The 15,291-nt window shown below is 46.1% G+C and overlaps 2 protein-coding genes across 2 annotated transcripts; one reads left to right on the top strand and one right to left on the bottom strand.

Moving 5' to 3' along the window:
• The first annotated feature begins 8,819 nt into the window (after positions 1-8,819).
• On the top strand, positions 8,820-12,560 carry LOC133921923 (uncharacterized). Its single transcript, XM_062367025.1, has 3 exons — positions 8,820-9,803; positions 11,841-12,171; positions 12,269-12,560. Exons 1-3 carry the CDS (start codon positions 8,949-8,951, stop codon positions 12,403-12,405), a joined length of 1,323 nt encoding a protein of 440 aa, XP_062223009.1. The 5' UTR covers positions 8,820-8,948; the 3' UTR covers positions 12,406-12,560.
• A 1,221-nt stretch (positions 12,561-13,781) lies between these two features.
• Positions 13,782-15,264, bottom strand: LOC133923021 (uncharacterized). Its single transcript, XM_062368495.1, has 2 exons — positions 14,664-15,264; positions 13,782-14,566 (listed from the first exon to the last, which is right to left on the bottom strand). The coding sequence occupies exons 1-2, from the start codon at positions 15,262-15,264 to the stop codon at positions 14,529-14,531; spliced, it is 639 nt and encodes a 212-aa protein (XP_062224479.1). The 3' UTR covers positions 13,782-14,528.
• Positions 15,265-15,291: the final 27 nt, after the last annotated feature.

The raw sequence follows: 15,291 nt of genomic DNA, 5'->3' as shown, positions 1-15,291 counted from the left end.
CACTACAAAAAACATTATTTCCATACAACTAGCTGTAATGTTCACCTCCTACTCCTACCCAGATGGCCAAAGATGTACCATTGCCAGCCCTCATTGCCATTCCCATTATCCCCTACACTTCCTACTCATCCCAGCCCTACACCAATCAAAGGATCCGAAGCCTCACTGCATAGTGTTACACATTTTGTTAACTCCAAGATAGTGTGCTAAAAATACCCTACATGAGCCTATGCATTGAGGTTCAACTTTGCTAAAACACTGCCTGCTGTTCCTACCTTTCCCAGCTAGACAACAATGCTGTAGTGCAACAAAGATACATTCCCAAGTAAACTTTTTCAATAGTTCATGACTTTCCGAAGCTATTGTCACAGAATTTGCTGCAACCAAAACACATAGCAATGTTTCATACTAGCATCATCTCCAGGCACAAACAAGGGTGTCCAAAGTTCATCAATTACAACCTAATTCCCACTGCATTCGATACAGAAAGGCACAAATCAAGCACACTACAGTCACCAAGAACTTTTTGTCACCACCAAAATGGACCAAGAACTGGTCATTTTGCTAGTGTGGAGATGATCCTACATGCGCTGTTGTTCCTACCTTTCCCAGCTAGACAACAATGGTGTAGTGCACAAAATCACATTCCCAAGTAAACTTTTTCAATAGCTCATGACTTTCCGAAGCTATTGTCACAGAATTTGCTGCAACCAAAACACATAACAATGTTTCATAGTAGCATCATCTCCAGGCACAAACAAGGGTGTCCAAAGTTCATCAATTATAACCTATTTCGCACTGCATTCGACACAGAAAGGCACAAATCTAGCACATTACAGTCACCAAGAACAGGTCTGTCACCACCAAAATAGACCAAGAACAGGGAATTTTGCTAGTGTGGAGATGATCCTACATGCGCACACAGAAACCCTAAGATTTCGTCATCAATCCGGTCGGTGCCGGCCACATTTGCACGCAATTAGGGGTTCGTACCAAAGGGGATCGGGTGCCTAAACATTTCTGCACATGGCGATCCCCTGCGAATGTCGATCTGCAGCAACACAAACCCTACCAACCTATGTGGCCGACCAAACGGAAGAACCCCACCCCCGCCGGAGAACCCTACCTCCGCCCGCTCACCGCGTAACCCTAAGCAGTGGATCTGGGAGCCGAGGACATACCTGGGCCGTCGGGATGACCACGGGCCTCCTACTGCCGCCGAGCACACCGAAGGTGGCGATCCTTGCACCTCGCCGGCCGGATCTGCGTCGCCGCACTCGTCGCCCAACGGGGAAGACTCGTCGCCTTCCCGGTCTCCGGAACCTCCGCGTTTCCGCCGCCCTCCGACGCCTCCCGCCTCGCCTCCGCACCCGCTTGCCAGTTCCGCTTCCGCCGCTCCGCGGGACCAACGACCTCCTCGCCACTCGCGCCTCCCACAGTGAAGCGGACGCCGCATCCTCCCCGCAACTTTGCCGGCCCCGAACGCGAGCCGTATCGCTGTTCACCCCGAAGCCGACTCTGCTGGACGTCGTTTGCGGGCGTGTGACGTCCCGTATCTGACGTGGATACAGCCCGTGGGCCGAATGCCGACTCCGCTGGAGAAGGCCTAAAGTGCTTCACCCTAATCAACTATAGCAACGTACTCATAAATACTTGTTATTTTGATTAAAATTTTATTGATTTTTTGAAAATTTAACCGTCAATAATTTTAAAATATTTAGATTGGAAAAACAAAAAGCACATCTGTAGATTTATCTTAAAAATATTTTTGTAATATTATATTTTTATTAAATATTATAATTATATTTTAATAGAAAACCATGATCAAAATTGTATGTTTATTAAACTATGAAAAATCAAAACGACGATTATTTATGATGGAGAGAGTAGTCGACTAGTAGAATAGGCTGAGTCCGAAGCTCTGGAATTTTTGGTGTGACGAAAGGGCAGGAGCTGGACAATCAATCAATCCGGCTGCGGACATGTGGGTCGCGCTTTTCTCGGATGCCAACCACTCCCGCTGCGCTGTTCGATATCTTGTTCTCTCCTTTCTTTCTTCCTTTTTGAGAAAAAGAGGCTGGAAGGACTAGATTATATTAAGGTTAGTTGGTAATGGCTCTATGGAGGAGCCGGCCGGCCGGGGCTTGAACCCCGTTACTAAAAAAGCCTTCTAATTGTGCTAAAATCCTCTGACTTGCGTGAGATTCTTACAAAGACCAAAATTACATGAAAGAGTTCCCAAGCGTAGTCAGAGATACCAGCACCTGGGTAGGTGTCCAGGAAGGGTCCCCGATCCTTGTTTTGCTGCAAGAGACAACGACCCGAGCCAAGAATGGCAAAGCCGCATAAGGCCCGTTGAACAAACATCGGCCGTCACCTTCGTTGCCCTGATAGGTCTCAAATCCGGCACTGTCGTCGGCCTGAACCGAACCGGCGAACCAGAAACAATAGCCGGCGATACCGATCGGAGAATCGGCAACCCAGCCAAGCAAAAATCCACCCCAACAGGGCCGCAACCTTGGAACACAAGGGATGCGGAAGACAGGACCTCACACGCGCTTCTCCGGAGAGCACGCCGAAGACCGAGCCGCGGCTGCCACCTGTGAAGGCCTGGAGGGAGCAAAAGACTCCCACGGCGGATCTACTTTGGTGCGTATACAATTTTTTTAAGAAAAAATTGATTATACATAGTATATATTAGGTATCTGTGTAGTACACAGCTAATTAGATCTAAAACTCACAACATTAGTTTTCTATTAAACATTCACTATCGGTCTATCTTCACTTCCGCATACTTCCATCAACCTATAACAACACGTATGAGCACACCTAGTCACTCACTAAACCTCACTGATTTACTCTCTCATAATCTTACCTACCTACTAAAAATCCTGAATCCACCACTCAGTATTATCACTGCATAGACGAATCCACCGTAGAAAAACCCTACTAGGTAATAGGTAAACTAGTAGCTAATATACATTCCACCGTCAAAGAATCGGGTCCCCCGCTCCCTCCGACACCGTAGAGGACGCAGGGGATGAGGTCCCGCGAAACGGATCGAGCAGGTGGCGTCCTTGTGATCTCCTGTGTCTCTTCTGCTCCCTGCATTAACATGAGGTGGGCATCTCGTATTCCTCCAAGGAAAGTGGATGTCCAACGAAGCAATCAAGATGGTAGCTCCCTGCATTATCACGGAGAGGTGATTAATAATTGAGAGCTCACTAAAGAATTTAGTCTTCGTAGCGACATGTCACTAGAATATGTGCTGCTTATTAGCTGCAGTGTCCATCTGCATCAGATGACTGAACGGAAGATCCATCCTAGTAGTTATCATCTTGGTGGACCACAGAACTAGACCCTTCAAGCCAGATTCGGCGAAATCCTAACGAACTTGAACCGTTTCATATGAAATTCATATATTTTGAAAACAGACAAGAGACACGAAATTAGTGAAATCCATCACATATAGTAATAGTAACGAGTGTAGTTGTTAACCTCACTTATTACTTAGTTATGGGTGATGAGTCATCCTAGATCAATCATAAATAAGAGTTAAGTTATAATTCATCCTCTATTATTAGTTATAAGTGATAATTCATCTTTAGCCAGTTAGCTATAAGTGACAGATCAAAGTGTGATATATCACTAATAGTCAACTCACTAATGATGGGTCATCTAGAGAGTCATTAGTGACGGGTTGAATTATGATCCATTACTAATAACTAATTTGATGAAACAGAACACCTGAAAAAAATTTAATTAATCAATCATTAGATGTATTAGTTAATCAGTTTTCTATCGCAACTTACTTAATTTTTTGTTTATATAGTAAATATGTATCTAACATGATGCTATAATTTTTTTATTTTTTCTTATTTTTTCTCATCTCAGTAGTACTAGAATATGAACTATTATATATTTTTGCTCAAGTTTGATGTAAGGGGTGACGGCTATGGACACAAACATGTGTTTTGAAAATAGTACAGAAACATCAGGGGGCAAGAACTCAATCTTCTAGACCGTTTTTGGCATCAAAAAATTAGGCGAATCTGACGAAGTAGGGGAGAAACAGATGTAACTTTTTCTGTAGATATCTGAAGAGTCAAAAAAAATATCAAAACTAGAATCCATATGCAAAAGTTATGTCTATTTTACCGAAAGTTTCTCTAAGTCACCTATCAAATTATAATTCGACAAAAAACAGTGTCGGAGGATGAACTCCTGTCGCAGGGATCCCGAGAGACCCCTTTTTAGAGATTCGGCCGGGGGGATGATCCTGAACGAGCTTGTCTGGGAAATAAAATGGGAGCGGAAATAAATGCAGCGGCTGGTGGGAGAAGGATGGGTACACCGGGGTTTAAACAGGTTCGGACCGCACGGAGGCGTAACACCCTACTCCTGTGTGAGTGCTATATCTATCTTTGAAGGGAATTCTTCAAGGATGTATCTGGTTACAGGGGTGAGCTGTCTACAGAGAGCTTGAGGCTCTCGTGTTCTAGCTTGGCTTGAGCTTGTTCGTGAGGTTCTTCGTCTTTTGATCTGGGCTTCGGGTGCTTCTTGAGGGCTTCCGAATCTGAGGCGGAATTCTTCAAGGATGAGTCGGGAGCGTGAGCGTTGTCGGGGTTTTTTTTTATGTATTCTCCATCATTTCCTTTTATAGGCGCGCCGACCTCGACCTATCCTGAATGGAAAAGAGGGGGCGCACGTGCCAAGGTGCCACGGAGAAAGGCGTCATCATTCCGCCTCGGCGAAGTGACAGGGGCGGTGGAAGATTGCGGCGTGTATCCGACCACCCGCCACTGTGGAGGTCCTCCGGCACCATTAAGGGGGCCCACCGGGCAGCCGCAGAGGTGCCCGGTGCGCCCACCCTGTCTTGTTCTTCTGCCGGGGTAGGGTGGCAGGCGGAGCGCTTCGATTCTGGCAACGTTATCCTGAGGCACCCGGGTGAAACGGGACGGGACCCGTGCATTAAATGGATCCACGCCCCCCTGCCAGAGCATGGCAGGGTCTGACACTAGGGCGTGGGCAGCTGAGGATGTCAGGATGTCAGGCCGCACGTGCCTATTAAATGCGGCATTCATGTCTTTGACTGGCTGACACCCCGGCGAGGGGACCCTTTGGGTCGTCGAACGATCTTGCGCGAACCTTCGGGGAACCGAGTCCTCGGGGGCTGCCACGTGCAGCCTCGAGCACTCTCTCCCGAGCACTCTGGTGAGACCTTCGGGGAACCGAGTCCTCGGGGGCTGCCACGTGCAGCCTCGAGCACTCTCTCCCGAGCACTCTGGTGAGACCTTCGGGGAACCGAGTCCTCGGGGGCTGCCACGTGCAGCCCCGAGCACTCTCTCCCGAGCACTATGGTGAGACCTTCGGGGAACCGAGTCCTCGGGGGCTGCCACGTGCAGCCCCGAGCACTCTCTCCCGAGTACTGGGGGAAACCTTCGGGGAACCGAGTCCTCGGGGGCTGCCACGTGCAGCCTCGAGCACTCTCTCTCGAGCACTCTGGTGAGACCTTCGGGGAACCGAGTCCTCGGGGGCTGCCACGTGCAGCCCCGGGCACTCTCTCCCGAGTACTGGGGGAAACCTTCGGGGAACCGAGTCCTCGGGGGCTGCCACGTGCAGCCCCGAGCACTCTCTCCCGAGTACTTCCTTCCTGGTACTTGGACTCTGCGGATCATCGGGGAACCGGGGTGCTCGGGAACCAGAGGCGGCGGTCCCGAGCACCTTCTCCCGGGACTTAGCTTCTTTTTATCTCGCAGGGCAGACCTCGCGGGATGGTGACGCGTGGCGGATAGCCGGCTCGGTCTCGGGACTTAGGGACCCCTGGTTCCCGATACACCGACAAACAGTCATAAGTAACAGATCACGGTTATGACCTGTCAGTTATGACATTCAGCAAAAAATATTAAAAAGATAAAAATATTCGACTTACTTTAGAACACACATGAGGGTGAGGTGGTAAGGGGCAACACATGCGACGCGGGTTCGATTCCTACGAAACGCAGAGTTTAAAAATAGTGTGAAAATAGCATATGACATGTGGGGAGTGGTGATAGCTACATTAGGATGGCTTGGGTGAAAAATATATTTTTTTGACTTTTTTCGTAAAAAAAAAATGTTCATTAGTCATAAGTGACGGGTCAGAATTGTGGCACATCACTAATGTTTTCATTAGTGACTGGTTATTACCTGTTATTTATGACTAGTTATCAATGACGTATTTAAGATGATAAGTATAGAACTCAACACGTATGATAATTATCACTCATCACTTATGATTTTTTTATATAATATCCGAGGAGGGATTGTCTGCCACCAGAGATATTAGGTGTTTTGCCGGTTGGACTAGTGGTTTCTTTAGCTAACTTTAGTTAATTAATTCTTCCTCAATTTCTCCTCTTAAAGAACCAAAAAGAATAAATTCGTTATTTTTTCTCCCTTTATTCCGACTATTTGTTTCCCTGAAACAAGCAACATTCCCACTCAAATATATGATTGAAAAACTGTATTTGGTTGTCGCAATACTATCTCTATTTTTTTACTTGTCGTTTAGAATATCGATATGGTTTCTAATGTATGTCTTTGATCATTGCTGTTTTTCAAGCATTTGTAATTGAAAGTTACAAAAAGTATAACCATTTGAAAGATTTTCCATGACGAATCTATTAGTAATCTTTTCATATGACAAATCTTAATATCTTAATATCTTTTAGTATATTAATGATCATAGTTTCTAAAATTTGACTTTACACATCCTTAAACAATATTTATTTTAGAACTGATGTAGTACTATTCAACCTAACGGTAGATAAAGCATGGAAGACCAATGATTGCTAATAAGAGCATTGGCCAAGTGAAGGCACCTCCATTTGAGATTGCCATCCCATCTGAAAGAAGGTATGACACCTCACAAACAAGCCTATCATGTGGTATTGTCAATTCCAACCATATGTATCATCCATGTTGCTTTGAGATGTAGTATTCATTAGTCATTACTCCATTACATCGCCATATATTGTCGTGCACTTGTATTGCATGTACTTCTATTTCAATAATGTGTTAATAGTCCTCTAGTTTCCGAGCATGATTGTAAAGCTCTATTTTTCTTGCTTAATATATTGACGCACAGCTGATCTCCTGCGTGTTTAGAAAAGAACAATAATGTCAATAATGAGCAGTCTGATACGAATGAGTAGACCCCCTCCCTCTCCCAAATTCGAAATTGACTGATCACATAGAACAATAAATGAGGGGATACATCAATCTACTTGGTGATGGAGATAGAAAAAAAAAAGGGTGGGCCTGCCGACGGAAACTAATGGCTATGATTGTATGAACACTGATTAGAGTAAGTGCTGAAGTGTTCAACCTGTTACTGAGTTCACCTTGTTATGTCTAAAGTTTGCCTTAATGCCTTGATAGTTGACATTGATTTCCTAGTTGCAAGGTTTTGTTCAAATCAGTGCAAGATCTTGACTTTTGGGAAACCATCGCTACTAGATCGTCATTGGCTTGATTAAAATCGATAGGGGGTGTTTCTCTATCAATATTGGAATAAAAGCTTCTAAATTGCCAATTACCTTGGTCTTTAAGGCTCTCCTTAGCTCTCTCCACCAAATAATCCCTTGAGTCTCGAATAAGTGATGTTATATGTTTCGTGCAGTCAAACTATCTAATCTTGGACCATCAAATCTTTTTCCATATCGAGATTGAACATTCAATAACGGTTGTGAATAGATCTGTCTTGAATAGTAATTTTGTATTATTTAGTTTTACTATACTTTATAAATAAATCATAATAGGATCCATACATATTTTAGAGACAGTGTCATGCCTATGACTTCACTTGATGTGGCTGAAGGGAGTACATCACCGACCTAGCTTTTTGCACGCGCTAGTAAGATCTTGTTTCTGTTTTTCAAAGACGTTAGTAAGATTTAGTTTGCAATGCTTGAGTCCAGTCCCAAAAATTCATGAAATGCCATAATTTCAAGGGGAAAAAGCCTAAGTTCCGTTTTCCAGAAAGGGCATTTAATCATCTCGAATTCTATGTGTGCGTATCTTGTAATAAAAATAAAAACTGCTCTGTACATGATACTCGCACGCCTGTCACAGCAAGACAGCTACCCTGTCTCACCTGTCACAAACCTTCCGCCATATAATCGCACCAGCAGATCCCAGATAGGGCTGTGAAAAAATGCTGAAGTCTTACAAGTTATTCGAACTTACCTTATTATAAATTTGATTCGAATTTAGTTTGAGATTTTAACAAGTTTAGTTTAGCTTGTCATCTTAACAAGCTCATGAGTTTATCGAGCTCCAGCTCAAAAAGCTCAAAAAGATCGGCTAACTTCAATTGATATCTGTTAAGATAAAATCGGTGTCCATTTAATTTAGCCAAATTTATTTTTTTAATCTCGTCATCTAATCTAAAATTCAATTGTCTAACCTCAAGACTATGTGATTATAAATAAGATTATAAAAAAATTCAAAACTCATAAGCTATTCAAATTCGACTCACTCTAAACTCGATTTGAAACCCTAATAAATTAAGTTTAAACATAGTTATAGACTCCACTAAATCTTTAACTAGAATCCACTTAACTTAAATTTCTATCAAACCAAGCTCGAGACGCCGGTTTCTTGAAATCGGATCTGAATCCTCTGCACTAATAATAAATTAATGCAAAGGATCACTATTTATACAGTAAAATAAGTCTGATGCTACATTGCTATACATTAGCAACTGCAGAGGATCCCGATAGCTTGAAATCGGCTGGTTGACACCAGAGACAAATATAATCGCGAAATCCCAGCCGTGCATTGCGCCGCGCGCATCTCCCCCTGTCTCCTTACGAGACAGACAGAGCCACCTCACCCCACTCCCCCTCCACTCTCGCTCCCCTCCCGACACCCAAGGCCATCCAAGAAAGCGAGAGCGCACAGCGATGGCGGACGCGTCGTCGGCGTCGCCGCTCCTGCCGCCTACGGGAAAATCAGCCACCGCGGCCCGGTACGCGCGGTGCACTTCGCACGCGCACGACGAGCTCCGCAGCTTCCGCGCCTGCCTCGGCTGGCTGTGCGTCGACCACTCCTCCAGGCCGAGCTCGGCGGCGTCGTGGGCGGTGTTCCTCCTCCTCGCCGTCGTCGTGCCCTCGGCCGTCCGCCTCGCAACGCCGGGATCCGCGACTCCCAGGCCCTTCGACGGTCAGGTCCAGGTCTTCCTCACCCTGGCCGCGTCCCTCGCCTACCTCACCCTCGCCGACCTCCTCCGCCGCGCCGGCGGGCTCCGGCGCCTGCTATACCTCGACAGCCTCCGCCGCGACTCCGAGGACGTCCAGGCCGGGTACAGCGCGCAGCTCGCGCGCTCCTTCCGCGTCCTCGCCTGCTTCGCATTCCCCTGCTCCCTCGCCGACACCGCGTACAAGGTCTACTGGTACTGCGCCGCGGCGCCGTCCTTCCGCTCGCCGTGGTGGGCCGCCGTGGCCTGCGCCGTCGAGATCGCCTCGTGGGTGTACTGCACCGCGCTCTTCTTCATGGTCTGCGTGCTCTTCCGGGTCATCTGCTACCTGCAGATACTGCGGATGGTCGGGTTCGCGCGGGAGTTCGGCAGGTTCGCCGACGTCGCCACCGTGCTTCAGCACCACCGCCGGATCAGGGAACAGCTCAGAAAGATCAGCCACCGATACCGGAAGTTCATAGTCTGCAGCCTCGTGCTCGTCTCCGCCTGCCAGTTCGCCACGCTGCTCGCCACAACGAGGCCGCACGCCACCGTCAACCTTGCCACCGCCGGCGAGCTCGTGGTGAGTAAACACGCTCTCCACGCTATTTCTTCCTACAGTCTTCAGATTATATTTCTTCAGGTAGTTTATTCCCTTCAAAATCCGAGATTAAATACAATAAAGTTTTATGCTTTGTGCATTTATAATTCAAGGTGGACATAAGAATAATGCAGTTATTCCAAGTCTTTTACAAATCTGAAGAAGCCGCATCTAATTCCTACCTATCGGAATAAGCCCTTAAAATTAGATGGAGCTAAGCGAGGAACATAAACATGCGTCGCTTAAGGTTGGAGAGACGTTATGACTCCTGAATAATTGATCAGTCGGAACGTATTGATCAATATGCGAGTTTATTTTTCAAGAAACTACGGAGTGCAAAACATATTTGTTACTCCAAAAATTCCTCAAAGCAAGGAACTTTAGGTGGAAATGGATAATGCAAATCGGCAAAGTTGGAATTGTGACGATACAGGAGAGTGGTAAACAGAACTGTCATGTCAAGTTTTGTACTACAAGATCTATTCGGTTATATCAGTTGTATGGTACAAGGAATGCCCAATGCCCAATCCAGGTTGTGTGAGGATTACAGCTGTTAAGAGTGTCGGCATAGCATCACTATATTGGGCGTGGCAGAAACTCGAGGCTCGTCAGGCCAATACCACGGCTCCATATCCACCATGCCGGTCCGCCGCCTGATGGAGGGCCACCGGAGCAGATCGGGCATATCTGTCATTGCCGAAGCTGCCCGTCGTCCTCCAACTTCATTCCCACCGATCCCCTTATGCACCGTCATCGTTGAGAGATGTAAGAGTGAGAGTGTCTATTTGGTAAAGTTTTTGAAAGTGATTCTGTTCTTTTTTAATTCTCTAAAATAAAATATATAGAGAAAATAATTCTGTATAAGAAGTGAATCAGAATAAATTATTTTTTTCTAACTTCCTAATTTCTAGTTCATTTTAGAAAATCACTTCAACAGATTCTACTTAGAGAGCTAAAAAGTTAAAAGCTGCTATTTAGCCGAGCTTCCTTTAATTCTAACTGAAAAACTGCTATAAGAGTTCTGCTAAACTGACCATAGCGTGATAGAGATAGATTAAATCACGAGATGCTACGGCGCAAAGGAATTTATTTTGTAGAGCATGAATGTGTGCGCGTTGGAATAAAGGAAACGGATATGCTACAGTATACAGTACTGTGTTTGCCTAGTGTGTTGTCGACCTGAGGCTGCTGTTGGCCCATGTGGGTGACGCACTTGGGCTGGCAACAGCTCAGGCGTGGTCTGAGTGGCACGCGGCTTGACAGTAGTAGGGGGATTCAGCCAGATCCGCGTGGAGGTTCGGTGGCACGAGCGTGACCGCAGAATTTTTTTTATATATATTTTTAATATTTGTAAAATATACGTTCATTTAAAAAAATCGTAGAAATAAGCTTTTGTCATCCGTCTATAGGACGAGATCAAACTCTCGCCCGATGAACAAACGACACCTTATAAGCTCTACTTATCAGGTAATAAAAACCAGTGAATATATGGAGTCCACAAGAATAAAATTCTCGTTCACTACGGACGAGATCTTGTGAGGCTAGTATGTTCACTGGTTTTTTATTATCTGATAGACAGGACTCATAAGATGTCGCTTGTTCATCGTCTGATGATTTGATTTCGTCCGATGGACAGATGACGATAGCCTATTTGTGTGATTTGTTCTAAACAGACGTGTATTCTTGCAAATATTAAAGAAAAAAATGTAAACAAAAATTCCGAGACCGGGTCTAGTCGACCGGGCGGCAACACGGTCCAAGGCGCGTTCGGCTGTGTCGTGCGCACTTCTGTTGTGCTGGCTCGGCAGGTGGGCAGCCCAGTCGAGCGGTGGCCTAAGTCGAGCGGAGGCAAGACACCGATGGTGCGGGAGGCGCTCGGTGGTAGAATGTGGGAGGGGTCGAAGGCTTCGGGAATCACTTGGTATTTTATAAGTAGTAGAGAAAGATATTTTTTTAATAGTTTGTTGCATGTAAATGTCTGCCTCAGTAGTTAATCGTTGTCTTGCGCAACCTCCGCAGCTCTGCTCGATCAGCCTCGTGGCGGGGCTGCTGGTGTGCCTCTACAGCGCGGCCAAGATCACGCACAAGACGCAGGCGATGACGAGCGTGGCCGCGGCGTGGCACGCCGACGCCACCGTCCACGCCTTCGACAACGACCAGGAGAACCCCGACCCGGACCTGCCGCCCACCGCCGGGTACCTGGCGCCCGCGAACGCGTACCGGCTGGCCCCCGGCGACGAGTCCGGCAGCGACGACGACGACAGAAGGAGCGAGACCTCCTCCCTCGACGACCCCAAGTACGTCCCGTTCCTGGCCAACGACATCTGCTTCCAGAAGAGGCAGGCGCTGGGTAAGCACACAGTCCACACAGCATCGCAGCGCATCCATTGCTCTCGATCATGAGCAGCTTTGTTTTGCCGTACGCTGATGGCTGATGCTTTTTTCAGTGACGTACCTGGAGAACAACCGGGCCGGCATCACGGTGTACGGCTTCGTCGTGGACCGGGCGTGGCTCCACGCGCTGTTCATGATCGAGTTCTCGCTCGTCATGTGGCTGCTCGGGAAGACGGTCGGGATTTCCTGAAGGGTGGCCAGCTCTCTCTGCCGAAGAGCCTATTATTGGATGTACAAATTGAGTGCAGATACTTCAGTAACAGTAACAGTACACTACCACTTCGTCCATGGTCCACATGAGAGCAGTGTAACCATTCTGATGGAGCAGTATTTGCTTTTTCTTTACACTAGTTGAGTACTCGTACGTTACAACGAAAACAAAATTTATACAAGATACATCAAGTACATACATAGATATTGTAGATCTAGGAGTGATTATCTGATCAGTACAAATTCAATTACATGTTAATTCTCTGATCAGTACATTTAGCTAATCAACATAGACCTAATGACAATGTGAGGGAAAGCACATACTCTTCCCTTACGACAACTCCTGATTTTATACAACCCATGTACAATCCCTGGTTACCTCGACGGCCTTCAAGCATTTCAATTAACCCAGCTGATAGAATATTGCAATGAGTCGGTACAAAAGCTGATATCAACACTAAGTGTATCAGTCTACACACGAAATACGAAAAAATACCTAGTCAAGATTAATGTTATCCTGTACTTTGACATAGAATTCTGCATCCCAGGTTTCAACTACAGCGCCAAAGAAAAACTTTGCTTTGCTAGGTAATTCTTCTACAGCCTCTTTGTAACTTTCCTGCCCAATCATTTATTTACTATTTCATTCACACATACCATTCTCCATAAAACAAAAGCTATATAGCTTTGCAGGGCACATTGATTTAAAGCTTTGACAAATGTCTTGCTAACTTCTTTCGTCTTTTCTCTTAAAGTGAGAATTCGAAATACTATACAAATTCCTTTTCAAATAAAATGCCTTTTATAGTTTTATCACGTCAACAAATAACAACAGAGAGAAGTACACTGCTCAGGTCAACAAATCATGCTGTTCTAATGCATCATTTAATGACTAAATGACTTAGTTATTGGTCTGTATTGAGAACAACCAAGTCATTTAGTCATTAGATTATGCATGGGAGTAAAACAAGGGCATGCCAAACAGAAATGGACATACCATCAGAAACAATGCAGCCTAGAGTTTTTTATTCTAACCCTTTTTGAAAATATATACATCCCCTATTGTTGTTATAATATTTGTCATATTCTTTAATATCGTCACCATTGCAACATTTATGTACTTCAAACTGAAAAGTGGCAAATGCAAAGAAAAAGAGAAGGTAAAGTCAGTGCTATTCCAAGAATATCACGCTGATAAAGTTCACTTCAGACTACAAATGTACGGCTTGACATATGAAAAGGATGGAATACTGTCACACTGTTCATGGTTAATCCAGATTCGGTTGATCAATTGATCATCATGCATATTATTGTGAAGCAGGAAATATCTGTATATTCCAGATACGAGCATCCCAATGAAAATAAGATTCATAGGGATCCAAACTTTAATCAACTTTCATATGAGTTTTTCCGTTGAAATTACACAAAAGAACTCAAGTGCCAGAACAATGACTACAGATATAAGGTTCTGAACAATAATTTGAACCCTGATCAGCTCAATGGTTACAGTTTGCCAATAACATTGCATCACATATGCATACACATGTTTATGCGATGAACAACAAACAAATGTCGCGTAAACAAATCCACACTGCTATTATAATGATTACTCTAGAAATGACGAGTATAAAATGTAACAGTTACCTGATATAACATCAGTGATATGCCGGCACTGAAATTGTAGCTGGAGAGAACAACCTTGTTTAGCAATATCATGCTGCAGGAAGCAATACAGTATGAAATCCCCAAGGGCAAAGGCCCAGTCTTATTTCCCCACTTGCTCTGCTGCTGCTGAAGTAAGCTGTCGAAAACATCAGAGATCTTCCTCGATAATTTGGACAGCACGCAAAGCAATTGGTTGATTTTTTTTCTTTTCCCCCATGAATCTAGCACAAACAAACTGATTACTGAGCGTTGTGTTAAACTAGTAGTATACTTATTGGAAGCCGCTTTCATGGCGACATTGGCGACGACTCCGATGATGGAGGTGTTCTTCTGCTTGAGGTAGCCGTGGATGATCTTGTAGACCGACGCGTCGGCGTTCTTGATGGCGACGGTAGCAACGCTCGTGTTGTTGGGGGACTTGACCTCCTCGATGTTAGCTCACTCGATTTTGAACTCCAGTGACATGGACACCACACCTGCAACGCCAGAACAAGCCATCGATGATCGATCCCCATCAAGAAACCAGCGCGACTCACTCCGCCGAGCTGATTGAACGAGCCGCGCTGTTGTTACCTGGACGGAGACCTCCAGCGCCGCTCAAAAATCGCAGCGGTGGGGAGAACGCCGGTGGTTTTGACGGAATGAAGGAGGTGTTGGAGGGAGGGAGAGGGAGACGGTGGGAGCGGAGCGTGGAGCGGCGAGGGGGGATCTGGAGGCAGCGGAGGAGTTGCAGGGGAGGGGATCGAACGGCGGCGCCATCGTCTGCCGGGAGCAGCGAGAGGGAGGCGAGCCAGGGGTCCCTGGGCTTCGCCTCCGCCAGGAGCTTCGCCCGGACCTTGGCATTCGCGCGGGGCCTCGGGGTACGCGCGGCTGCTACAGGAGCGGGTGGGCAACAGAAGTGGCAGCGGCGGTGTCGGAAGGGCGGGGAAAAGAAGGAGGCGGCGACGACGGCAGCGCACCAGTGCGGCGCGGAGCGGCGGAGGGTGGCAGCGCGGAGGTCGCGGGCGGGGTAGACTGGCGCGATGCGAACGGACGAGAAAGGAGACCACTTGTCAGGAACAGAGGGAGGGACACGAAAATCACTAGTACTTAAATTTAAGTAGTAGAGATTATACTTTTTTTTTGGGAGAAAGAGAGTGAGTTTCTGATGGAGTGCTGCTTGCGTAGCATTCATTTGATGAGAATAATGAGTACATTAGCT

The sequence above is a fragment of the Phragmites australis genome, chromosome 6 (assembly GCF_958298935.1).
Source record: "Phragmites australis chromosome 6, lpPhrAust1.1, whole genome shotgun sequence".
Classification (NCBI taxonomy): Eukaryota; Viridiplantae; Streptophyta; class Magnoliopsida; order Poales; family Poaceae; genus Phragmites; species Phragmites australis.
The sequence above is the reverse complement of the archived record's forward strand: the minus strand, read 5'-3'. Positions and strand labels throughout refer to the sequence as shown.